The sequence below is a fragment of the Plectropomus leopardus genome, chromosome 20 (assembly GCF_026936395.1).
Source record: "Plectropomus leopardus strain MGB_pleo_1.0 chromosome 20, ASM2693639v1, whole genome shotgun sequence".
Taxonomy (NCBI): Eukaryota; Metazoa; Chordata; class Actinopteri; order Perciformes; family Serranidae; genus Plectropomus; species Plectropomus leopardus.
Window position 1 is genome coordinate 17,153,030 of NC_142195.1, and position 26,949 is coordinate 17,179,978.

The window sequence follows — 26,949 nt, forward strand, 5'->3', positions numbered from 1 at the left end:
TGAGTGTCTTCACATCTCAACCGTCTTGTACAAAAGTAGTCACTCATGACTCAAAAAAAAAGTTTAAAAAAAAAATATGATGGTCAAGGCTTCAAAAAGGTAGTCCACAAACTAGTAGGTGACGTAAAAGTGGCTGTGTCCAGTTCCAAGTCAAAGTCAGAGGATAGAAAATGGGGAAAATGTTTATCAAGAATTTTACAAAAAAAAAGATTTAAAACAAAAAATGAAACAGAAACAAGATGAGGAAGAGAGAGGGTGTGGCTGCAGACATAAATAAATGGGAACGAAGAAGCAGTCTACTGCTCGTATCATCTGTAATCCACAACAAGCTGGTGTTGTCAAGCACAGTGCAATGAAATAAATGTAAGAAGTGTGATTTAGTTGAAGTTCAAGAAAACTCTCAAATGTAGAAATGTCCTCCAATTTAAGACATTTAGGAATGTTTTAAGCCTTTAGATAGGAAGTTCTGTTGCTAAACTTGTTACCTCAGAAGCGTGATAGGCAATGGATTGTGTGTCTTGCTGGAAATGTACCAAGGCACTGAAAAGGTTGATAACGAACAGTGTAGCTTGGCATGAGCAGGCAGAGGGCTGTTGCTGAGGCTCGGGAGGAAAGCAGGGTGACAAGGCAACCATTATAAGCCTGTCAGAGCCGCCAGCTAGTCAAAGACATTGAGTATGAGGTTTGTGTGTGCGCATGCACATGTGTGCCTGTGGGTGAGTGCTTATTTGTGTTCATAATACAGCTGCTTGTGTGTGTGTGTAGGGTATAAGTGAGCCAGCATGAAACAGTACTTTCTTTTCTGGATGCATTTGTGCGTCTAGGCCCGACTGCATAGGTTGGTAGAGTTTTTAGCTGCTAGAAACATGATTGAATTAGTGAGGCCATCCTTCTCACATAGCACCACACTTTGTGAAGTCTCAGCATTGCTCTCTGGTGAAATGATTGACTCTGGGGTTATAGGTAGTGATCTACTTGAATTAAGGTTTATGGTGGCCAGAAAAGGGGATTGGCTACTGTCTCATTTGTTTTCTAAACACAGTATTTTACTGAGATTTCCATGTTTCTCTTGGGGCAGGTTAGTTATTAACTGCCATAATTTAAGTATTAGGACTATGTAAACGTGAAAAAGACACTAGAAACTCAAAGTTCATCAACACAAAATCTGAAGAAGAACTAGACTAACAACTCAGAGGACACGTGTGCTAAAAATGGAAAGCAGCTGCCTTTGAGCCAAAAGTAGAGTAAACATCTGCATGTCTCTTCAAGATTAAAAGCCTGAGAAGATCAGAAGGAGGATGTTGAGAAATGCAAATTTCCCTCTTAGATTTGATTACTTTGCCAGATTCGTTTTTCTCTTTTAGACTGGTTGGTTTACTATTGTATATCAACTATACCCTGAACTTTGTATTTTATGTGTATGAAGAAATTTGTACACACCAACACAATCTTGAGAAGAAGTTTAATCAGAGGTTATAAGATGAGTTGTCACTTATCACTGATTTATATTTATGCAACATTATCTGGTAACCATGGTAACTTGTGTGCACAAAAGTGCTGGGTTTTTCGATGATGTTGGGAAGTGACAAGGAGGTAAACTATGGTGTGTTGGGCCTGTGTGCTCTGAGTCTTGTAGCAATTCCACATTAAAACATTGAGAGACAGTTAACTCTTGACAGGATGCTCTTCTAATTCTTAAGCTCCTTGTAACACTAAGGGTAAAGAGACAGGACGTAAAGGAGGCTTAAAGTAATGAGTCGAGGCTCATTAGTATGGGGATCACTGTTATACACTTTTAATGGACTTAATGAATTGACAAAGTACAAAGTCATATATTAGCACAGCTGTTTTAAGAGCTTTTGACATTATTAATCGGGGAGAATCCCACTAAGGCTTGTCAGTTTACTGAATTTTACTTTCAGTTATGATTTTGGCTTCCAGTGATTATGAAAACAAAATAATCAAGATGAAATGAATATTTTGATATTTTGTATTCAGTTTCTCGGTGATGTTCTCATCTGTTCTTGAGGTACAAACCCAGCGCACCTCTTTCCTCTATAGCCATGTGCTCAGTGTTGCCAACTTGGAGACTTTCCCACTAGATTTAGTGACTCTTCAGAACCTCTTAGTAATTTTATTCTGAAAAAGTAAAAGATTTTTCAGACCATCAGGGAAAAATATATTCCCTCTCCTTTTTTTAAGTTTGATAAATACATGATGTCTCCAAAGTTAATCGGTAACCATGTCAAATAATCATGATCTCAGTATTAATCAAAATTATGATTTTAGCCATAATCAAGCAGCCCTAATACACATGCTAACGTACATGTTAGGATGGTTACCAGTCCTTATCAGTTATAAGATTGCTTTCTGAAAAGATTTCACAATAACAAGATGGATTTGTTAATATTCAAGCTTTTGAAATCATGCTAAAATTACATCTGCTATTATAAAATCCTGTGGTTGGTTTGTTTGCTCCACCCCAGAATTCAATCGACAGCTTTCACACCAGGCCAAAGGAACTGGGCAAACAAACCTGAGTCAGTGTTTAACCAATTCAAATGCGTTAGGTTTGAAAGCGCCCTTATGGGAATCAAGATTGAGATTGTTTAACACAAAATTCAGAGGTCAAAGGATTACACTTTTCTGCTCTATCTGAGGCTACAGTTTCACAGTAAAAGTGGCCATGTGAGATCATTGTACGCTATGACCCTGTCTCTCAAGTCCAGTTTTTGCAATACAAGTGAAAAACAACACCCAGGACTTCAGGGTGAATAATACCAGTCGCTCATTTTCTCAGTTTGCTTTGAAAAGATAAAGAGAACAAGCTAAGCTGTCAGTTTATGTTTCTCAGTTTGTGTTTTGAAGCCTCATAATAACATTCATATCAGCACAAGATGTAAAACCTTTTAGTCACACACACACACACACACACACACACACACACACACACACACACACACACACACACACACAGACGTACTAATATATTCTTGGTTAGTATAACAATGTTATCATCAGTAATGCACATTATTAACTGCTTTGACCTTTCTGCTGTAGACCTTTTTTCCTATTACTTTTCCATTGTTGGACCTGCTTTGAATAGGAAGGGCGGTGTTTGACAGGAGAGCAAAGTGGAAGCAACTGAAACCTTTAGAAAAATGTAGGAGTGCAAGGGCAGCCCTTATTTGAGAGGAATAAGGGCTGAGAAAACAGGAGATTGCAGGGGGATAGATAAGGACAGCATGAAGAAGAAAAGAGTAGAGACGAAGGGAGAGAGATGGGAGAGAATGAAAAGCAGTGGAGAGGGGGAACAGCCAGAAATAGCTTGTTATGGCCTTTTGTTGAACCTCTGCCAGAACCTTCTGTTGCGCCTTTCTTCCTGTGTTACACACAATGCCACCTCCCTTTTTCCTGAGTTGCCTCATGCCCTAACTGTAGAACTTTACCTAATTTTGCTTGTAAAACATAATTTTATCTCTTATTATCATACCTAAACTCATATATAGACACTAAAATGCTAATGTTGATGCTGAAGTCAGTTTTGACTTTAACACTTAAGGTAAAAGTGAAAATATTTTTTATTTTTTCTAGCTTTCCTATACCTATTACAAACTCTACTTTCTCTTTTCCAGTCTTTTCTTCCAGCTCGGTCACCAGGAGAAAATGTTGGCATTGCATATTTCTGCAAATCAACTATAAGTTACGTTGATGTAGTGATGACCTCACTTGGTCATCAGGAGGTGCAGGGGATGGTAGGTGTCATGTTTACACAGGGAGACGCCTGCAAAGCTGCAGACCAATGTTTGAGACCATCAAACTAAAAACTGGGTTATTATAAATGTTAATGTTGTAAATGTTTTCCCACCAGCAATGGTGCCACAGAAAGTGGTTGTTTAATATGGAGACATTGCTCTGTCTCCTGCCGGGTTAGTGCCACAAACAGTGAATGTTTTTTACCAAGACAATGATGCACTTTCTGCTGGGATGCTGCCAAGAAAAGTGGTTGTTTCTACACAAACATCACTGTGTTTCATGCCTGGATATTGGCATGAAAAGTAATTGTTCTTACTGAGATATTGCTGCATTTCCTGCCAACGTAGTACCACAAAAAGTGGCAATCAGGTGAAGTCAGTGTTGTGCCATCAAAAATGTGTATTTTAGGTCAAAACAAGATTTTTTCTGAACTGTGACCAAGTTGCTTTTGTGCATAAACCTAACCACATGTTAACCACAATATTGTTATAACGTAAAGAAATGTGAAGTTTCATGTAACAAATCTGTGGTTTGCATAAACTTAGATGCCAACATTACTATTGGCTTGTTTCTCCATTCATAAGGTATCCTCACAAAGACATTTTGAGAATGTGCTCAGTTTTGCTCACTAATTTTAATAGTTAGACAAAGTCAGTAGAAATGCTATCTTTAAATTTTATTGATTGTTGTTGGAGGGAGCTGGAGTAAAAGCCAGAGCGAGGGATGAGCGGATGATGTGCAGTGTTTCCCACAGGATCTGGGTTATTTGTAGTTGTGGTGTCAGGCCAGGAGAACAGCCAGGCACTGATGAGTACATGCAATGCAATTAGCACATTCAGTGCATTGCTCTTTTTGTGCATTTGGGTATTATATTTCTGGTGTACATGTCTGATGTGGTGATGTGTGACCACGATTTAATCTTTGTAGGTACAATACTGACATGAAATAGATGGATGCCTGTGGCAAGCTGGCTTGTTCCCTAATTCCTCACTTTCATATGCATGTTTATTTTTCAAAATGACACTTGCATCACCATGGCTTTGCATTGATCAAACTATTTTGCAAATACGGCTTCTTTATTGTGCTGAGATAGACACATTTGCAACACATGACTTTACACATGACATTACTTCTTCATTGTAGCGTGCTCTCTTGTCTAGCACTTTAACTTGAAGTGAGCTTTTTTTTTAAACATTTCTTTTGCCCCCTCTTTTTTTCTCTAAATGCCCCCTCTCTTTAGGTTTCTAAAGCTTCCTCAGAGTTTCCTAAAGGTGTTTCAAAGACCTCTAAAAGAGAATTGTAAATGGTTTTATACCATTATATGAGAGGGTTAGTTTCTAATAAGCCAAGTTTCCAGTTGCATTTAAAGATGCCTCATGAATTTCATCACCTCATAACTGTTTTCTGCTTCTTTTCTTTTTTATTTATTTTTTCTTTTTCTAGGTGATTTTGCTCATCATCTCCCACCACTCTCGCCTCCCGTCTTCCATTCATGAGCAGCGTGGCTGAGTTTAACAGCGGCAGCCATGGATGACAAGGGCTCGGTGGGGAAGATTAGCGTGTCTTCGGACTCAGTGTCCACTCTCAACAGTGAGGACTTTGTCCTTGTGTCCCGGCTGGGGGACGAGACACCCTCCTCCACTAATAATGGTAGTGATGACGAAAAGACAGGACTGAAGGTAAGGATGGTTGGGTGTAGGTATGGACGGAAGTACAAAGGAGAGAAGGGAGGCTTCAGAGCTGTACTGGTCAGAGTCTGAAAGTCTGTTGACGTTTACTGCCACTTGAATAGTGCATAAAAAATATGTTACTTAATGTGATCTTCATGACTATGCTCAGTACTGATAATAGTCACAATCTGGTCCTGATAACATAAGAAAAATTACAGCTACTGTGCTAGTAGGAGGCCAGAGTGTGCTGCAGATTTAGTTATGTCAAATAAGCACTCTTTTTGTAATAGTTAAAACTGATTTAGGTTAGGGCTGGGCGATATGACAAAAAAAAGGCAATATTTTTAGGCTGTATCCTGATGCACAATAGGTATTTTATTTTGAAATCTCCCCTAAACTATTTTAGACTACTAAAATACAAAATTATGAAATGAACTACAGTTACAATGGAGTGAAATAAAGTAGCAACTGCCATATAATACAGTTAAATAAGATACTGCTATAATAAAGTTTAATAAAATATTGTTAGAATCAAGTTAAATAAAACACTGTTATAGTAAAATGAAATGAAGTATTTTTATAATTAGATAAAGCGAAGCTGGTGCCTTTATTTTGAAGGACCCAGCTGTCTTGGGCTCACGAGTACTCGTAAGATGTTTTCACTGTGAAATTGAAGCTTCCTGTCAACAGTTAGATGTCAGCACTGCCACACTTTTAAATGTTAGGATTCTTCACTGTGAGCTGGCAAGAAACTAACAGCTCTCCAGTTAATATATTACAAAGATTTGCTAGTTGCACTGGTGCTCCGTGGTCACAAAAATCAGTAATCGTGATCAGAGCTCCGCAGATTCAAAATGCACACTTGATCTGCTCACCTGCTATTGTTAAACTCGTTTATTTTTACTGCACCGCTGTTAAGCTTTAAGATTCAGTCACTGTAAGCTGTAAACAAACTAACAGCTCTCCAATCAATATATTAGTAGTATTTGCAAGTTTCAGTGGTGCTCCAGGAGAGAGCAAGAGAACCAAACGCCATAGAGCAAATCTCATGGTCATTGCGTTAAAAAGATTATGCGACAGTTTCTAGTCGATGTTTGTGTTTTGGTCATTTTATATTTCCCATGTGGGCCAAGTCATGATTCATTGAGTATATTCGATATATCGCCCACCCCTAATTTAGGTGATGTATCTCAGGACCCACAGCATGATTTACCAAAACGTCTTGATATTCATTTCATCTTTACCTATTTGTCGCACATGTAACTTGATAAAGTTGCAGGTCAGGGGTCACAATCCATACTTATCACATCGTCAACAGGTTGTGTTCATGACAGCTCTTGTCCATCTTTTTAAACATGCAGTTTCACACTCTAACCATGAGGCTAACCATGTCTTGTTTTGCTTTTTCCCACATTCTCACTCTACGGTCTTCTCATAGTTGGTCTTAGATTTGTGTGTTTTATCTGAGTGTCTGTTTCCATTTGCTTCATATAGTAAGGGAGCCCTTAAATTGTTGCACATCGCCAGACATTGGGAGTACATTGTTGCTGGCTTTAATTGTAGTAAAGAACTTTTTTGTTTTCCTAAGTGCTTCCTCTGTAAATGGTGGGTATGATTTAAATAGTATGGGATAGTGGAAAGAAGGGTGTCATCCTTGCAAATCATGCAACCGAAGAAAACACTTTGTATATCTGTGGGTGAGCTGAAAGTGTAGGAAAAATCAGTTGATATTTTACCAGTTTGTCATTCAGCATCTGCAAAGCTGAATACTTTACTTTGGGAGAACCTCTGCAGTCAGTCAGCTGCTTCTGTAAGTATACAGCTTGTGCTATTGTACCACAGTATGTCTGACATATAGTACGCCCTCTGCGCTTCAGTTAGCAGTCACTCAGCAGATATTAGTTGACAAACAGTGTGGCGATGCAGCTGTGAGTGCTTTGAACTCATTGTCATGGAAAGTAATGGTGTTTTGTGACTAGGGCGTGTCTCTACAAACAGAATGAAGACTTTTGGAGGAAATGTAGCTGCTAGCCACCATCCTGTGTGTGTCCCTGATGGGTTTAGGTTTCGCTCCTCTCCTCTCCTCTCCTCTCCTCTCCTCTCCTCGCCTCTCCTCTCCTCTCCTCTCCTCCTCTCTCCTCCCCTCCTCTCCTCTCCTCTCCTCACCTCTCCTCTCCTCTCCTCTCCTCTTCTCTCCTCTCCTCCTCTCCTCTCCTCTCCTCTCCTCTCCTCTCCTCTCCTCATCTCTCCTCCTCTCCTCTCTCCTCCCCTCCCCTCGCCTCCTCGCCTCTCCTCTCCTCTCCTCTCCTCTCCTCTCTTATTTCAGTTTACTAGTTATAACACTTCCTTTTGTTACATTTACTTGACTGGATGGTGTGTTCGTACCGTCTCCATCAGTGTATGTCATTACTGTACTGTACCTGTTTCCTTGTAAAATAAAAAATCATTCACTTGATGTTGCAAAGTTACCAGAAGATGGCGCCAGCAGAGCATTGATGTTGCATAATCAGTTGATAGGGGGAGGTCACGCTATGGGTTGTGCTTGGAAATGAGAGAATACAGATTTGCACAAGTACAAATCGCAATTATTTTGATTGAAAACTGAGTTGAGGTATCAGTTTTTGTGCAGCCTAGAGGCAGCTGTCTGCCTGATGTTGGACGGAGGAGAAGCGGTACCCTACACACATCCACTGTTCTCAATACGTAGTGGTGAAATCACGCCATTCACTGACACTTGGTCATCCAGACATCATGTATTGGTTCTCGCCAACACACTCTTGTGCACATTTCCCTCCCAGTCAGCCCATCCGGTCAGAGAGGAGTCAGTATGTCTAAACTTGTTGTTTGTTATGCAGGTGATTTCTGAGGAAGGGGTCAGCTTTAAGGTCAGTCTCTTCTCTCACAATCCTTCCTTTCCTTCTCTTTGTATCTCTTTCTTGCTTGTATCTCTCTATTTTACTCTCTTTCTGTGATGTGATTCCGTGGTGATTCTGTTTGTGATTATTTGTGCTCTCTTTGCCGGCTGTTGAGTGAGCCAGTCTTTTTTAACACCTAGTTTTTGATGACGTTAGTGATAGACATTCTCACATATAGGACTGTAGTTGTAGCTGACAATTTCCCCAGGCTTTTAGCACTACCTGTAAATCCCAACGCCGACCACAGTTGCACAGTGACGCAGTTGTGTCAAATGTGTGAACCCAAATGTAGAATTGATAGCTGTTTTACATCCATCTTGAAATTATACTCCTTTTTTCCCTTATATGGCTCTAGGGCTATGAACGCAGATGCTGTAGCAGTAGTCTCCATCCTGCTCTAGACAATTGCTTAAGTTTAACTGCACTGAACAAATTTACCTGCAAGGCAAAGATATTATGTATGGCTGTCTAAACATGGAAAGCCTACCTGGAAAATTTTACCTGAATAGTCTACCATGCAATAATAACCAATACAATTAAGGTTGAAAAATCTTAAAGGAAAAAGGAAAACTTGTCCCCCAAAATTTGCATTATATATCAATCACTCACCCAGTGATGCGTTGATTTTGTGAAGACAACTTTGTTTTTCTTGCATGCCTCCACAATGAATAAAGAATCCAAAAAACAGAGAATATTCTTGATGAATTAAAGTCATAGACGACTGCATATTGTAACAGGAAAACTACATCAAAACATCCATTTACAAACTCAGACAATTTTCGCAGTATAATTCAAGTCTCATTCTAGCAGTTGCATGCTCAGTACTTTCCAAACAAGTACATTATTGTTAAAACAGTAGTACTTAAAACTGAGCTGAAAATGAAACTTATCTATACTCTTTTTAAACTCCACCAACAAAAACAGTAATTTTACCTTTCAGAACACAGGAGCTGCTGGTCTACCACTGCCTCATTCAGTTAGTTAATTTGTGTTTTTGTATGACTTTGGTGTTTTAAAGACTTAGTTTGCATTAGTGATGGTCACACAATTACACAAGCAAACTAACTGATATGGCATTGGTATACCAGAAGCTTCCATGTTCAGCGAGTAAAATGATTATTATTGTCCATGGAGTATGGCTTTGAGGAGAGCATAGATAGTTTCACTTTCAGTTCTGTTTCCCATCAGAAGGGACTGTCTGTTTGGGAAGTACTGAGCATATGATTGGATAAATGAGACTTGGCGAATGACTTGTGTGAGTGTTTGTGAACTGACGTTTTGATATAGTTTTTCTGCTGTTTTTTTTTTTCTGTTTTTTTTATTCTTCATTCACCAGAGGCATGTGAGAAAAAGACTGTTTAAATTATGAGTTCAATGTAGCACAGGCTGAGTAACTGGTGCACAAATGATCATTTTTGGGGTGAAGTATTCCTTGAATTGTATGTTCTTTTCCTTTATGCTCAACACAGCATTGTCCTCTGCAGCTTAAGTATGTTCTCCACTTCTTACCTAACATACGCTGCTGCCACAGCAGGCAGCAAGAAGGGGCGTTGCCACCTTTTGTGGCACCTCATGGTTTGTCCGGCCTTAAGTTTGCTCTTTAAATTGCTATTTGTTACCTTGAAAAAAACTCCCACAATTCGTGTTGGCATGGCTCATCTAATGTCTTGATGCAGGTGTTTGCACAACTCAAACTCACATGTCTACTAATCACTAATATTGGATGAAATGTAATGAAGATATATCTCTTAAACTCCAACATGAAACAAGGCACCTCTCCTTTGTAAACACACTGCAATCACTTAAAATGAATGAGAAAAAATCAGTGTAGAGGGCACAGCCAATGCTGTATGAGAAAATATTATCTTAGTTTCAATATGTTAGGGTGATTACTTCAGTGATTTTGTTTGGAAAAAATGTGCTTGTGTTTTATTGTTTGTTTTTTATACAAGATGTGTTGCTTTATATGCTTCCTTTTGTCCCTGCTCCTCGGTGTGGTTGTGTTTATGTCTGTTTCTGTGTGTGCGAATGCATGTGTTTCTCCTCCTCCTCTGTGTGTGTGTGTATCAGATTGTGGGGAATGGAAGTGAGCAGCAGCTCCAGAGGGAGTTAGAAGATGTCCTTATGGACCCATCGGTAGCTGACACTGGGCTCAGATCAGACGCAGGAATGGACAGCATTGGCGGGGGCGACCATTGCCCTCTTCCCACTACAGCGTCGCCTGTACCGCCAGGCTCTGACCCTCTGAGCGCACCACCACCCAAGCTGGAGATGGTCCTTCCTGTTCAGACAGCTCAGGAGAGTGAGCTGAATGAAAGGTCTTACCGAGGTGAGCTTGGATGGGACTATTTTTTATCCCCTTTTCTTGTGACTGTTGAAGCTGACACAATGGCTCTTATCTCCAGCTTAAAGGTGTGTTTCTAAGTCATTCAGAGTGATAATCACAGAAATACCCTGGTTTCTTAATCATACAGTTTACTCTGAGTCTTTCCACTTCCCTCACTGCCTCTTTTTTATCATTGTAGCAGATGGCTCTTGCCATTTTCTTTTCATTTACCTTTCACCCCTTTGCATTTGTTACATGAATTTCACTTATTCATACAGCTGCTCTTACTATCTCTCCTCCTACTATATAGAAAATCATAATAGGAGTTTTAAAATAATCCCCCCTTTGCCTTTACCTTGTTGTGCTCTCTTTTCCACCCCCCTCCCAAACCTTTGTCCCTTTGCAGCAGATGAATCATCATCAGAGGGCAGTCCTGGCAGTCCCATCCCAGATGAGGACAGCGTTGTGTTCAGCCAGCTGACATATCTTGGGTGTGCCTCAGTCAATGCCCCCCGCAGTGAGGTGGAGGCCCTCCGTATGATGAGTATCCTCAGAGGGCAGTGCCAAGTCCCTCTGGATGTCACACTGTCTGTGCCAGGCGTGTCTGAAGGCACTGTCAGGTAGGGGACACATACTAGCTCCAGTTCTTAAATGTACTTTAACATATGTCTACTTACAATATGCATACTTGGGCACCTAATGTTGAATTAGATGTCATACACACACACACACACACACTATAAAACGCACACATATAATGTCATCATGCAACAGCATCTTTAAGATATCAAATGGCAGTATTTTTTATTGATATTCTAACAGGTTGCTGGACCCCAATGCCAGTACAGAGATCGCCAACTACCCTATCTACAAGATTCTGTTCTGTGTGCGAGGCCATGACGGCACACCAGAGAGCGACTGCTTTGCCTTCACTGAGAGCCACTTCAATGCTGAGATCTTCAGGATCCACGTGTTCCGCTGCCAAATCCAAGAGGCGGTGAGGATTCACTCATTAATTGATTGCTGGTTGTTAAATTTATGTGTAACTATGTGGATTGTTCACTGGAGACACATTTAAAGGAAAGGGTCACAATTGTTATGACTCCTCACCGGCAAGAGCCGTGGCTAGAGGATTTATGTTTTTGGGTTGATTCTTAGTGCGTCCCATTCTCAAAAATGTGATATGTCAAAACGCCTTGCGGGAATTCTTCAGCTTTGGCACAGGCGTCCACTAGAACTCAAAGATGAACTGCACAGATTTTGGTGGTCGAAGGTCAAAGGTCAAGAGCAGTGTGACCTCACAAAACAAGTTAAAGTCAAGAATTCATAAACTAATTATAACAAAGTTTCACACAAAAAAAAAAAAATTTAAAAAAATTATAAATGATTTGATATGATTTTATATCCAAAAAGTCAAAGGTCACCTTTACTGTGACATCATAATGTTCTGCAAAAACACTTTTCTGGCCATTATTCAGCATCATAACTCAGGAACAGAAGGGGAGACATTTGGTCAGACACTGAATTGGTGATACTAATCTTCGATGTCCATCTTAAACTGTGCAGGTTGTAAAGATATTCTGTTAACTTTGCCAAAAAATACGCATAACACCTTTTATTAAATTTCTTCAAAGTCTTCACTTCATGAACTATGAGCCTTGACAGATATTAATGTAAACTACAACTTCACTGGTTGTTGGATGAATATAACCACAAGGCAGTGATTCTAGTTTAAATTTTTAAATGGAAATTTTAGCTTGAGATAAATGTTGGAATACATTTTTGCACAAAACAAGGACTGTGGGTTTTTTCCTCTATCACATCATGCATTAGTTAGGGAACTCTTAAAGGCCAGTATGAACAGGAGGAATGATTACATCAAGAAAAACCTGAATCTGTCTATTTCAATACCTCTTGTAATTTGTTTATTTATTTTGTGTGTAACAACTAAATGCCATTTTACCATGCTCAGTGTTGATCTGAGGAGTATCAAGGAATAAAAATGTCTATGATGACAAATATATTTGAGTTTTAATGCCTTATAAACAAAAAGCAGGCATGGTCTTTCCCTTTTTACTGAGAGAAGACCATCCCACATTCTGGTACAGTTCAAACATACCAAAAGAAAAATGGTAACAAGCAGTGTTACTGCGATTCAGAGAGCGAACCAAAGGGGGGAGCAAAAGCTCCTCTTAGAAATGCTCTGCTCTGTATTCACAATACACTTCTTTATTCAAACTTTTTCTTTCTCTTCCACTCATGTACATATACATGTGTACACGCACATAGTGTCAACAGTATTCTGGTTGACCTTGTCTTAAAATGGTGATCTCCCCGTAGCGTTTTCCTCAGGGTTTAGCAACAGTGTTGCAGCTTCGTCAGAGGTCCCCAAGGTTTTATGTCATGCTCTGCAGGCTGTGCTGCAGTGCACATGTACATCATACACAAAGTACTCACAATCCCCCAAGCTAACTTATAGGGTAGAGGAAGTGTCATTGCTTATACACAGTGAGTTCAGCAGAGATATAAAGGAAGAGAAGAGGGAATCCACTCATGAAACTGGGTTAAAGTACTGCTTCAGTGCTCGGTGACCTGATTCCTCCCTCATGGAAGCACTCTCCTTCAATGTCACTTAGAGCCTCCAGACAGATGCCACTTTATCAGACCCACATCATCCTACTACCTAGATTCTCAGACACCCACTTATAACACACATGCTCACACTAAAACATTAATGCATATATTCAACACACACACACACATAAATCCACATGCTGATAAGCCCCAGCAGTAATTAACTTCTTTGCTTAGCAACCAGACATCTCTGTCTTCAGCTCTCTCTCCTCTTCTCAACTCACTTCCTCTTGCTCTTGCCTTTCTTTTCCTCTCAAACCCCCAGCAACAAACCAAGCTGCCATGCCATCAGCTTTTCCTTTTTTTTTGGCCTCACATTTGCACTTAAACACTGAAATGAGTCACCCCGCTGGTTCCTACTTATTCAGAAAAAAGCTGCTGGAGTCATATGTCTCCCATCAATCTCAAACCCCAATGTAAACAAGTCCCAAGACATCTTAAAGCACTGTTCATGTTGATGCCTACTATGCTTGGGTGATATGGTGAGATTATTATTCAACACAATATTGGTTGGCCATGATAATGGTCTTTACATGTCCATGTTTACAGAAAGACATTCAATTGTAAAATGCCTGTTATGAATGTTGCACTATATTCAGTCTCTTTTTTACTTGTTCTCTTACTTTCTTTATGCTAAACTGCGTTGTTAAATCCTAGTTTATAAATCATCATACATCTTCCCCTTGGCAGGACCATATAACTCCTACCATGGTGAGCAATCAATCCTCAATCATCAGGGCCTCTGCAAAAGCGATTAAATGTAGAAGTGACAGTCAACAATTGATTTATTTGATCTGTTAATCTCAGCAAGCTCATGCATTAAAAAAACAATACAAGAAAAACAAACAAACAAAAAAAATCTTATTGCCTATACATTGTGGCTACCTACAGATATTACAACATATGTGTCTCCAGTCCTATCATATTTGTATCCATGTGTGGCTCTCTCTTATTTGTGACACTAATTTCATATATCTGTTTTTCTTAAAGCAGTATATTCATAAAGCGAATTTTGATAACACCTAACCCTAATACCCACACAAACTTCCATATCTGTACAGAGCTAACCTTGTGGCGGGCCATCACAGCTGGACTAAAACTGTTTACTTCCTTATTTTCTCCAGCTGTCTCATCTGATACAACAAGTGACCTTATTATTAAATGAAATAGTTAAGAGCATCTGAAGCATTCGTTTGCCATAATTTTAAGAATATGACAATTTGGAAAGAGAAATTAGAAACTATGGGCAAATTCTTTCCATTCTTTTATTGGAATTATTACTGAAAGTCCTTTTATGTTTTATACTCATAATCTCTTTATAATTTCACTTTTTAAACAGACTGAGCTGAGCTGTTGATACATAAAGCAAACCACATCCTCAGCCTTACTCCGCCTCCTTTGTGCCAGACCTCCTAGTCAGGCCCCAAGGCTGCTTCCTAACGATTCCCAGTTTTCTGGTGTTGATGGGGATGCAGAGCTCCGCTGACTCTTAAACGCCTCCCTTTTTGTTCCCATCATCTTGCTGCTCCTGTCCAGAGATGTGTATTTAGTACAGTTCAAATCAAAATGGCTTAAATAGATTTGTTTCACTCAAATGATTTGGGTTCCTGACCCAAATTAAATCACATGTTCAGAGAGACAAACACAAATGGGGCACTGACAAATGAATACGGATTGTTGCCGTGACATCATTTCAGAATGTCTCAAAGCTGCATTCAAGTACGCACATTAAGATAAGGCTACCATATAGGAAAAAACAAGAATATTCTGTAATGGAAGTATAGACAGTGTAGCCCGATACTTAACAAGTTCCAGATTTTTAAGAGCTACAGTTTTAAAGGCTGAGTCAATATCCAAAATGTCTGATATAATTACATTTCAATAAAAAAAAATTAACATTTAACATTTCCCCTGCATTTTATATGAAATAGTTAAAAATGTTATCCTGAATTTTTATAACAGTACGTCCCTCTTGAACTCACCTGTCTCTTCAGATAGATGTGCTAGGCGTTCTTTTTTTCAAGGATTGATTTTTCTGCAACTATCTACAACTGTCCAGGAAGTAATAAAGGTCTGCACACAAAAACAAACAGGCCATTTCTAGACAGTTGAAAACTGGTCAGTGTTGATTCTAGCATCGATTGGAACAGTACAAAACAGCAATTCTCTTGTGCCGATTGTCAGAATTTCAACCATACAGGGGGTGACCCCCATCTAACTCCTTATTTCCCATCTCTTACATCCAGTCCCCCAGTGTTTCTCAATAAACAAACCCCCTGCGATGCCCAAACATCCTTCTACTGTACCGAGAACATAACAAAGGCTTTTTGTAGGAGATGTTAAGAGCTGCTTTATACCCTGGCCTTGAAAAAACCAAAAGAGCGTTGTTATTTATTGATAACAGCAGTTTCCACACACCAACTCTCAGTCACTAACCCCCAAGCTCTGCTGTTTACCAGAATTAGAGATCATCCAAAACCACTGTGCTGTGGGCCCCTAGTTGGGGGAACGCTCTGTTTGTTATGACACTCACATGTCTGTGTAGTAATAATCAGAAATAAAATCAAATACTTACTTAATGCAAATCTTGTGAGTGGAAAAGTATGTTTAGTGAATCTAAATAAATCATTACCACCTAGTTTTCCACACTTGGCAGTCTTTCACTGACCTCCCCCAACTCTACCCGGGTTGATTTAGCAGAACTCTGCAGTCCCTGGTAGGACTGAGTCATCTCTGCCTAATGCTTGTAGGAGCAATACCTCCACACTCCACACAGGCAAATGTGAATCAGTATGTTGATTAAAACTCAAAATGGTTAATAGGTTGGAGGATCTGCTGTCAGTAGAGTAGTGGGTCATTAGGTAAGCTTTTTAGTGCCCCATATTGCAGAATGGCATAACAGATCTGTAGAGGTTTGGTGCAGTTTTTAATCGATACTAATGACTGATTACTTGCTCAGCGCAGATATTTTTGGCTTCCAGAACTCCATTTTATGGTCTACAAGACATTTCAGCTACAGAAGCTGCTAAACTTTGTGCCAAAGGCAACAGAGTAAAGTACAATATTTTGTCATGTGATAGTGTTTATCTCTTTTGTAAATGTTTTGTATTAGGTTTTAGTTTTAATTCGCTAACTTGTCAATGTTGGCTGTGTTTTTAATCGAAGGGACATGATGGTGATCATTAACCCTTTGAAACCTGAGCAAATTGGCTTCATTTCTTTCAAAAACCCGGGTAAAAGGCGATGAGCAAAGAAAAAAGAAGTGATGCAAAAATTAGCCAGGATTTAGTAAAAAGTACAAGAAAATTACCTGAACATAAGTTAAAAAAAGGCAATGAAAAGGAAATTAGTAAAATAATATAAAGGAAATGACCTGGAAAAAGTGCTTAAAAATTATATAATTTTGTAACATAATTTTCAATATGTAATTAAAGTAATTGTAAATATAGTTTGAACGTAGCTTTTTTCTTCTTTTCCTTCAACATTTTGCCCTAGCTTTTTAAAAAATAATTTTCTAAATGTATTTATTGTAATTTATGAAACATTTCTTACCTTCTTCTCATTGCCATGTTTGGAAAGGAATCAAACCAATTTGCTCAGAGTTCAAAGGGTTAAATACTTGTGAAAGGCATTTGAAAGCAGCACAAGAAAAGTGATGTTGCTCCAGGTTTCAAAGAGTTAATCTACTAAGGTATCACAAACGCTTCAGTTCAAGCAAGGTTGTCAAATAAGAATTAGACAGGTCCATAAAACAAATGTTTAACGAGAAATAAATGCAAATAAAGTTGCTAAAGATTTAATCCAAACACATCAAATTAAATTGATATCGGTAGATTCTGTGTTTTCCATCCCCCAAAAGGGGGCGCAGGCCTTGACATTTTACAAAGTTGCCATATGTGCTGTTCTGATGTTTGCTGAGGCAATTTCTACTGACCATGAGCACAAGTCAAAATAAATGTCACAAATTCCCTTTCAAACACAGATTATTTACCTGTATATCTGCATTATTAGTCCTCCCCATTGATTTATTTTAAAGTGTTTTGTGTATATTTACCTTTCTCCTGCAGGTGAGTAGAATACTGTACAGCTTTGCCACGGCGTTTCGGCGGTCAGCTAAGAAGGCAGTCCTGTCATCTCAGCAGCCTGCTCCGCTCACCCCTGACAGTGACTTGTTTACCTTCACTGTCAGCCTGGAAATCAAGGAGGATGATGGCAAGGGTACCTTCAGGTAACATACATTCACCCATGATTTTTTTAATGTTTGGAGCATGAATTCACATTTTATTATGCTTTCACATAGGTGTAAATTGTGAGAAGTGAATGTGTCATATTTGTCTTGAAATGCTTTGGGGTTGCACAGACGTTGGGAAACATGGAACTTTTTCCATTGTACCTATTGTGACTTCAGCCAGAGAAGAATGAACTTCATGTACCTGCAGCTCCCTCAGTCTCACTCAGACTCACCCTGGGTCTGGGGTTCGCAGTTGTCTGAGACTGCTTTAGGAATCTCAGTCGATGTTTGCTCCATCCAACTCATCTTCCTTGACCCTTTTTATTTTGTTTTCACATACTACTGAGTCATGCCTGTGTGTTCGAAAACAGCCTGGGATACTCAGCTTGTTTGGAAAACAAAACCGAACGAGAAAATATGCCCGTGGTTATTTTTAACCAGCATTTCCTCCTCATTAGCTCTTTGGTGATTATTTTTAGTGTCCTGACTTTCATGCAAACAGCTCTCACATGCAAGCACGCATGAACTGTTTTTGTGTGAGAGCAGTTTGTCCTTGTGGATGTAAGATATGGAAAGAGTGTTCTATACAAACACTGCACATAGTATATCTTTAAAATATAATACAAGTGTATTTACCTTGTTAAGGCATGACTGTGTGCGATAGTATGGTTGACTAAGCTGTATCTGGTGCATTAAGTCCTTAGTACTCACAGAGACATCTTTTAGTAATCTGAGTGCTGCCTGAAATCATGGCAGGTTCCAAATGTTTACAATAGATTTCAAACTGATTGATAGATTTTTTTTTCATGCAAGAATCTTTGAACTTGATGATTCTTTAGTGTTTCCTCAGAAATTTGTTTCTGTGAAGGTTTGGAAAGTGTTGATTATTGTTACTGTTTTAAACATGCCTCTCTATCCTGCTCTGCTTTGAGAGCAGGAAAGAACCAGGACCAGACCATGTTTGAAATAGCTCCTATACAGGCTTTTATTATGAAAAATTGGTTTATTCTGAACATGAGCCATGGTCTTTGATTTTTTTCTGTCAGTAAGGCTGATTTACTGATTAGTGGTAAATGTTATTGGCCTAGTTTTCTAGCAGAAGAAACACTAGTTGCTTTAATTTTAGGTTTTATTTGTTTCAAAAGTAGAAACTGAGGGAATTTTATTTTCCTTCTCCATCCAGACAAAAACAACCTGTCTAGTCACCCTGTGGTCAAATGTGAACTTAAATTTCCAATATAAGGTTTCAAATGAGTAAATCTGCCTCACTGTGTCATTGTATCTGCTACATAATTTAACCATACTTTTGACACATTGATCTCTGCTTTTCTCTATTGATGGTCTTTTTGCTGTTAAAAATGTGGGTACTATTTCTTGTTTTCACATTTTTCAGTGCTGTAGCAAAAGACAAAGACAAGCAGAGTTTCAAGCTTCGTGCGGGAATGGACAAGAAAATTGTCATCTATGTCCAGCAGACGTCCAATAAGGAACTGGCTATTGAGAGGTGAGATAAAGCACAAACACAAGCACGTACACTCATGCACACATGCAAGACATCCTCAGAATAGCTTCAGAGAGGCATCCTCTGAGATACTAGTTTAATATACAGTGCCATAACACCACTGAATGTTGATTTGTTTCGTTTCAAGTGTTATTAAGATAAGCTATAACATCCAGTCAGGGATGAGACTACTTTAAGACAGATAGGAAACACAGAAAACAGAATTAAGTTTTCATTAAAACACAGTGTGTGTGTTTATATGTACCCTAATATTCCACTAATAGTAAGAATAATAGTCCAGTTAGTATAAAAATGCCTCATGTAACCACCTGGAATTTTAATCAGCTTGAGAAACTTGTAACAATCCATTCAGTACGTTGGAGTGAATATATACCTTCTGCTCATTTTTGCCCCAGGTGGGGGTAACACATCTAAGCCCCTCCCTTTACTGATTTTAACAGAGAAACATTCATCTATTAAAAAAGTATTTAGTGCACTGGTAGTGCTAGGTTCTTATAAGTGCTCTGATCAATACATGTATCCTTGGATTTTAAAACAGGAGCTTTATAGAAGGTGGCTGTTATACGCTGCATTGTGGATTTGCTAAACATAGCGATCATGATCAAATGATTCGATGGTATTGTAAAACTTATGTCACAATGCAATGTTATTGCAATTTTAAATGTTTTGAAATATGCTGAGTACTGCCATAACTAGGGATGTAACGATGCATTGCGAGGCAGTTAAAAATCGATACAAAATATGTGAGAATCAAATCGGTGAAATGACTGCATTACTTTTTTGAACAGCAGAGGGCGTGATCTAATTTTGACTTTGCTTGCTTGACATCACACGTCACAATTTCTTCAAACTCGCCCTCTCTACTTTCCTCTCTAGCAAAATAATTCTAATGCAAATAAAGTTGCTAAAATAATTCTTTAATTTGCTATAGAAAAGAAGAGAAAATGCAGTATCTTGTATATTTTTTGTTTGAAATATTACTATTATATATTATTATATATAATATTTTTCAGTCCTAATTTTTCTGTAATCTCATTTTGCAATTAAAACAAATTGTGAGGAAATCATATTGTAAACCCAGTATCGTGAATCTTATCGATTCATGAGTTGAGTGAATCGTTAAATCCCTAGATCAACACACATTTTGCAATATAATGCAATTTATTACCTTTTTTCAACTGTAAGCTTTGTCCCCAAAGAAAAACTTGGTTAACATATATCTACCAAGAAAAAGTTTGAAAGATTACCGTATGTGTTTTTTTTTCACTTCTTTTGCAGCAAAATGTATCTGTTGGTCAAAAAAAGCAACTGATTTTATTCTTTTAATAGGCTACCAAACGTTTAGTTTGCATTTGCAGTATTTATAAGTTATATGGTAAAAAAATCAATATTTAGTTTCTGTGTATTGATACAGTATTGCAAAACAAAATAAAGCGACACTAGGGTGTATCGTTTTTTTCCCCTCCATCTCTTGTTCATGTAACCTCAGCTGTTGTCAGGTCCTTTTGTTCAGTGCACTATTACATTTCCTTCCATTAACCAAGAGAACATTTTGGTATGTTGACAACGCTCCTTAGAGAAGATTTATTTTGAAATATAACAACCAAGGTGACATATCTAAACATGACAAAGTAGCAGAAATAATTTAGATTAATGTAAACAGCCAAGGGAATGAAGGATAAAACTGACATTTTGGAATTGTCCTAAAGGGAAACTACTTAAGCAGAGAATCTGTCAGACTGGCCGAGATTCTTCCATTTGCTCCAGTTGCGGTGTTTCTGCTTAAAACACTCAGACATTTGAAAAGAATCACTCATCTATAATTGATAAACACAGAGCAGTGAACATCTTTACATCCGTGTGTCAGGTCGCGTCAGGTTTTAAGTGTTCCGGCACAGTTTTAAGATGATTGATGTGAGTCTGTCTGCAAGGCTCTTCATTTTCCATGCTTTGATAAATCTGCTGAAATGTAAACAATCCATCACCTTTTTGCCGACTTCCATTTTCACGGTGGTTTGTTATTGTTTGATGAACCCAGACAAGGTGAGGATTGAAGGGCTGTGTTTAAATATCCCCATGTTCTGCTCTGTGTTAGAGGATCCCTCCAGGAAGCTATTTGCGGTAACATGTGATGATCAACGACTGTTTTTACTCTATAGGGAGATTTATTGTTCTGTGTCTGGTTCCCGCTCTTGCTCTCTATTTTTTTCCCTTCATTATGTAATCCTATTCATGTCACTTTTCTCTCTTCTGTGTGTGTATGTGTGTGTGTGTGTGTGTATGTGTGTGTGTTCTTGATTGTTTGTTTGTGTGGGTTGCGTGCTTTCATGTGTGTCCCCTCTGCAGGTGTTTCGGTCTCCTGCTCAGCCCGGGGAAAAATGTGAAGAACAGCGACATGCACCTGCTAGATCTGGTTGGTGACTGTTTTTTTGTGTTTGTGTGTCACTGTGTGTTTGCATGCATTTGCTGACATCCCTCCAACTCCTGCCCCTTCAGGAGTCAATGGGAAAGAGCTCAGACGGGAAGTCTTACATCATCACAGGAAGTTGGAACCCCAACACGCCTCAGTTCCAGGCTGTGAATGAGGAAACGCCCAAAGGTAGCAGCCAAAAATGTGTCAAAAATTCACATAAAAAAAGAATATTTTTCAACACCTATTATTTCCTTGTTTCACATTTTATTAGCTAGTTGGTTGTTTATTCACACATATTTTTACACTAATATTTGACACATTGCCAAGCGTGAAAATCACTTTCCGCTGGTTGCACAAATCCCCAAATCAAGCTGTGAAGGAGCAATTTACTGTAAAATTACAGCTACACTAAATAGGTATGAAACTGCACTTTAATCATCTCTGTCCCTGTTAAAAATAATGTTGCAAAGCAGAAACTTCATACATTTTAACAGATCACACATAAATATAGCTGAAAATTTGATAATGACACAGGCAGTTTTTTTCCATCATTGTGCCACATGCTACATCTTATGCACCACCAGTCTACCTTTAAATACAAAATGTCAGATTCCATCGTTTTCATAAATTACACAATTATAGGTTGGCATGGGACAATAAAAATTTTATGTCATCATAATCCTGGGCAAAATATTGTCAATGCCAATATTATCCTGATATCAGCAAAGCATGTTTAAACTCTTAAAGTGGCAATAAAACATACTAGAATCACTTTTCTTTACTATTTTGCTAGAAAAATGACATTTTTATTGCATTGCAGACATCACAGATAGTGATAATTTTAAAAAGCCAGGTTTTTTTAACAATCGAAAATGGCAATTAAATCTTTAATAAGAAATATGCCAATGATTTACATAGATCTTTTTTGTTTTTTGAGGTCGATGCATATGCAACCTGTTGTTGCGGAGTGTGGTCAATTGTTTGGATATTTTTTATGCTTATCTCTGATGAAAATTCAACATGATCAACTTTTTGAGTGTCATTATATTGCGATTCTTGTTAAAATCCTACATTGTCCCATCCTTAGTTACAACTTTAAGTTTCAATTTTTTTGGTTTGTTGGTAGTGAATTGAAGGGAATCACTGTCTTGGGATGACATTTTGGCTTTTTTAATTTTTTCCAGATAAATTTATGTACATGACGACAGCAGTAGACCTGGTGATCACAGAGGTGGAGGAGCCGGTCCGTTTTCTGCTGGAGACAAGGGTCAGAGTCTGCTCCCCAAATGACAGGCTGTTCTGGCCCTTTAGCAAGCGAAACTACACTGAGACCTTCTACCTGAAACTACGACAGGTACATGGCATAATTTTCCATCCAAGATTTATTCAGTTGAAGTGATGATCTGTCTTAATTGCACCAAAAATAAGCTGCAGTGATGCAAATGAATCAATTTGTTAACACACAGTTTGTTTGTGATTGACAAGTAGTTTCTTGATGCATCTCTCTTCAGATGGAACGTAAGGAACGTAAGAGTCCCGCCTCTGACACACTATATGAGGTGGTGAGTTTGGAAAGTGAGACAGAGAGAGAGAAACGAAAGACCACAGCCAGTCCCGGCATCTTGCCCACCGGGGCTAGTACCACTGTTCCTTCACCACCTGAGGATGATGAAGAGGAAGGTGATTTGATGCTGTCTTACTTTTCCGCTTAGTCACCTGTTATGGGATTCTTGTTTTATCAAAGGCACACAATACAGAGGGATAAGAAATATGTTATTAAAATCAAATTCCATATATAGCACAGGGTATATTTTCTTAATATAACCATATGAAAATATTTTTTTTGCAAACATGACCACATAGAACCACAGAGGAAGCCTGTTTGGTAGAACCATCTGAAAATGGTTTCAGCCTTTTGAACCACTAGTTGAACTTGATCATGTCAGACGCAAACAGCCTCAAAGCTGACACTAAACTGGCAAGATAATATACATTTTGTACTCTTTTACCCTGGAATGCTTAACCATTGTGTTATCCTTGCAATTATGCTGCATATTCTCAGATATTTACGATTTACATTTGCACCCTGGCTCGATGACTCATTAAAAAATAAAACTCTACAGGGCTGTACCAGATATAGACTTGTGGTCCACGGGAGTCAAAATCCTGTGGGTTATCAGGCGCTGTGTGACAGAACTGTTTGTACTCCTCACACAGTACTTAGCCAGTAGTGGTGTGTGTGTGTGTGTGTGTGTGTGTGTGTGTGTGTGTGTGTGTGTGTGTGTGTGTGTGTGTGAGAGAGAGAGAGAGAGAGAGAGTGAGAGAGAGCGGTAGCAAATAGCATAAAAGGCAGAGAACAAATAGAGGTACTTTTTTTTTTATCCATCTGTGTGTCAGTCTTTGATCTACAGTCCTGTTTGAACTCACTCTTAGGACTGCATGTCCATTGACCGCTCCTTGCCGGTTGTTGTGAATATATAGATACCACAGTACTCAGATACAAAATTTGTGCCAGTACGTAAAGATATGTTGTACAGTGTATCAGTTGGTACCATGAAAAGATTAAGTGAAAGACCCTACTGTCTGTTTAGACCATAAAATGTAACATCTAGGTATGCATGTGGTTTAGGAAATAAGAAATTACCCATAAGAGAGATGCTGTTGAAGCTCAATATTATCATGTCCACAGCTCAAATGCACATTGTACATTGTACAAAAACAGCAGTACTGGTTGCCAGCTAGCAACAGATATATTGGGGCTTATTAAGGTATAGATTTTATTAGCCCACTCAACTTGATAACGCGATCTTTATAGGAGAACCAGAAATGCACACAAAAACAAAGGTGGACCATGAAAAACCAAAACAGTGACAAAAAATTGCTGATTTTATGTAAATTTACATTTTGGCCACTAGAAATGAACTTGATGGCCTGTGGGGTCATTGCTTAAAAATACTATCTATCGCTGATCTTGGCAACACCATTAGGCAGAAAGTTTGTGATTTTCTCCACAATTACTAATCTCTTGATATGTGACAACATCCAATGTTAAATCCTCACATTTTTATATCATTTTCATTTCACATGCAAGACTTTTTGTGACCTAACTTGTCTTTACTCTACGTGTTTGTACTCCTGTATGTCCAGATAATGATGAGCCGTTACTCAGCGGGTCAGGTGACGTTTCCAAGGAGTGTGCAGAGAAGATCCTGGAGACCTGGGGGGACTTGTTATCCAAGTGGTAAGGCTTTGTTTCCTCGTTAACATTGTCCTTCCACATGTGCACACATACACCAAGTCATTTTTGTGTGTGTGGGGAGGGGGGTAGCAGATTCACTGTATGTTCGTCAGGGAAAGAGCAGCAGGGAGGTGTTCTTGATAAGCAGCTTATTAAGATGGCTTCAATCTCCCATTACTGCATTTGTTTTTAATCAGAAGCTTGTGATGAACTGAACTGAAACTGCCGGGACTTAAATTAGCTGTACGTTAAGCTCCCCACCCTGTCTCACACACACACACAACTTACCATGCCTCTCTCTTTTTACGTGTATGTTCTGCATGTTATTCAAGAGAACAGTATAATTTATTGTCAGTTGACTTTGTACAATACAAACTATGTATGAATTGTTTAACCTTATATATGTTTATTCTGATAAATCACAATAACCCTTGTTTTCCCGGACGACTGGGCAATATGGAGAGAATCAAATACTGCAAGATTTTCGACCAAATACCCTGATATTGATTTTGCAGTGATATTGTAGGGTTGACTATTGGTGCTTTTTCACAAAATACTTACATGAGACTTTTGATAAATATTCATTGGTATACTCTATTGACAGTTGGTGCTTTTTAAAAAATCTTTATATGAGATTTTCGATAAATAATCATCGGTATTGCGAATATCATGACTTAGTGGGTTAAGGTAAATAAAAGAACAGCTAGAAGAGTGGTACATTGAGAAAAAAACATCACATTATTGTAATGCAGCCTTTGAAACCAGGACAGGACAACATTTAGGATAATGAAATATCCAAAATCTTAGAAGCTATTCCATATCAATATATATATGATATATTGCCCAGACCGAAAACCCCAGTGACTGTAAAGTAACCCCAGTAACACTGTTAGGTGTAGGCACTACACAGACAACACAGAATACTTCAAAATTTAAGCAAAATTTACCCCAGCAGATCTCCACCCCATTAGTGATGCAATGGGTTGGAGAAATCTTCAGAGTGCTTCTCATGGAAAGACTCAGTGCCAAAATAAAAGGGAAAATGAGAGCAGCTTCATAAATGTATGGCAGCCACTGATAAATCACTTGCCCAGCGATTTATGCTACTTAATTCTCAGAGGAGGTACCACAATTTACTAGAAAGCACCAGAGGCCCGTCTGAAAATTATTTTATAAATGATTTGAAGGTTATAATGGTACAATCAGAGCGGTGTGGTCATGTGCATTCAATGTATCTTTTTAAGATTAATGTGTGTTTGTATATGAAACCCCCCACACCCCCTTATTTTTTTTTTAAATATTTCATTTTATGTGCTCATTTGCCTTTCTTTGTTGTTGTTTGTTTGTTTTCTGGATTGTTATACTTTTTAGTATTATACATCTGTGCATGTCTTTTCAAGTTGAAAATAATAAAATTTTCTTCTTAAACAAAAGCAAACAAAAAAACCCCACTGTTAGGTCTGTCAGCACTGTTAGTGCTGGTAGCACCACTGAAAACGGTGTTTCAACTAAATAACTAAACAGTAGCGGGACCAAGTCGTCATGGAAGCGTAATGCCCACCCTCTGGTTCCCCCTCCAAGGTCGCACAAATGACTGTGAGCTAAACCCCTATTAACACTGGTAGTTTAATCGGCACTGTTGCTGTTGTTAGCACTGCACTGTTAATGCCACGATTTTAGCTCACCCATCTCCATGTTTGCTTGCTATGTCCGAGGTGAGAGCCATGTTTAGGCAAACCTAACCTAGACTATGAATGTCATATACTGCAAAGTGAAAAATTAATCTGTGTATCCATCATGTGATTCGGATCTGGGGGTTCAACCTTTGCCTTGGTTTTTACCATAATGTTGCAAACAAACAACCAAAGCACAAAACAAGGCAAATACATGAACTCTTTGGCAAAGGTAATGAAGAAAGAAATCATAAGACTAGTGTGTTATAATGCTAGGCTTTGTGCGGGTGATTTTGTGTGTGAGCGAGAGTGTGTGTGCTGCGGCATTGTGGGATGCAGCTCTCAGGGAGCAAATCAAAGAAAGCCCTTTACAATCTTAGGCCCCTGAGGACCAGGCCTGGCATTACTTATGTCACATACACACACATACACACAAGTACACAGTACACTTTTGTTCCCTTTCTGATACTCAGAAGAAAATGCCACACATTGCATAACCTGACTCTGGGAACAAACAAACCAAACAAGTCAGAAAATAATGAGTGATGAATTAAGAAAGGAGGAAAAAGTG

At 38.7% G+C, this 26,949-nt stretch overlaps 1 protein-coding gene across 2 annotated transcripts in view; it reads left to right on the plus strand.

Annotated features, from left to right (window-relative positions):
- Window positions 1-26,949, plus strand: part of rabgap1 (RAB GTPase activating protein 1) — a 90,345-nt gene that overhangs the window by 7,405 nt on the left and 55,991 nt on the right. Inside the window, exons 2-13 of one of the 2 annotated variants that reach the window (XM_042509320.2) lie at window positions 5,200-5,435; window positions 8,282-8,311; window positions 10,412-10,670; window positions 11,074-11,287; window positions 11,490-11,664; window positions 17,369-17,529; window positions 18,926-19,036; window positions 21,401-21,467; window positions 21,551-21,653; window positions 22,652-22,821; window positions 22,979-23,147; window positions 24,615-24,708. In XM_042509320.2, the coding sequence (XP_042365254.1) occupies window positions 5,283-5,435; window positions 8,282-8,311; window positions 10,412-10,670; window positions 11,074-11,287; window positions 11,490-11,664; window positions 17,369-17,529; window positions 18,926-19,036; window positions 21,401-21,467; window positions 21,551-21,653; window positions 22,652-22,821; window positions 22,979-23,147; window positions 24,615-24,708 (1,706 nt within the window). In that variant the 5' untranslated portion in view covers window positions 5,200-5,282. The remainder of the gene's footprint in view (window positions 1-5,199; window positions 5,436-8,281; window positions 8,312-10,411; window positions 10,671-11,073; window positions 11,288-11,489; window positions 11,665-17,368; window positions 17,530-18,925; window positions 19,037-21,400; window positions 21,468-21,550; window positions 21,654-22,651; window positions 22,822-22,978; window positions 23,148-24,614; window positions 24,709-26,949) is intronic. The other variant, XM_042509321.2, reaches the window with a different exon arrangement.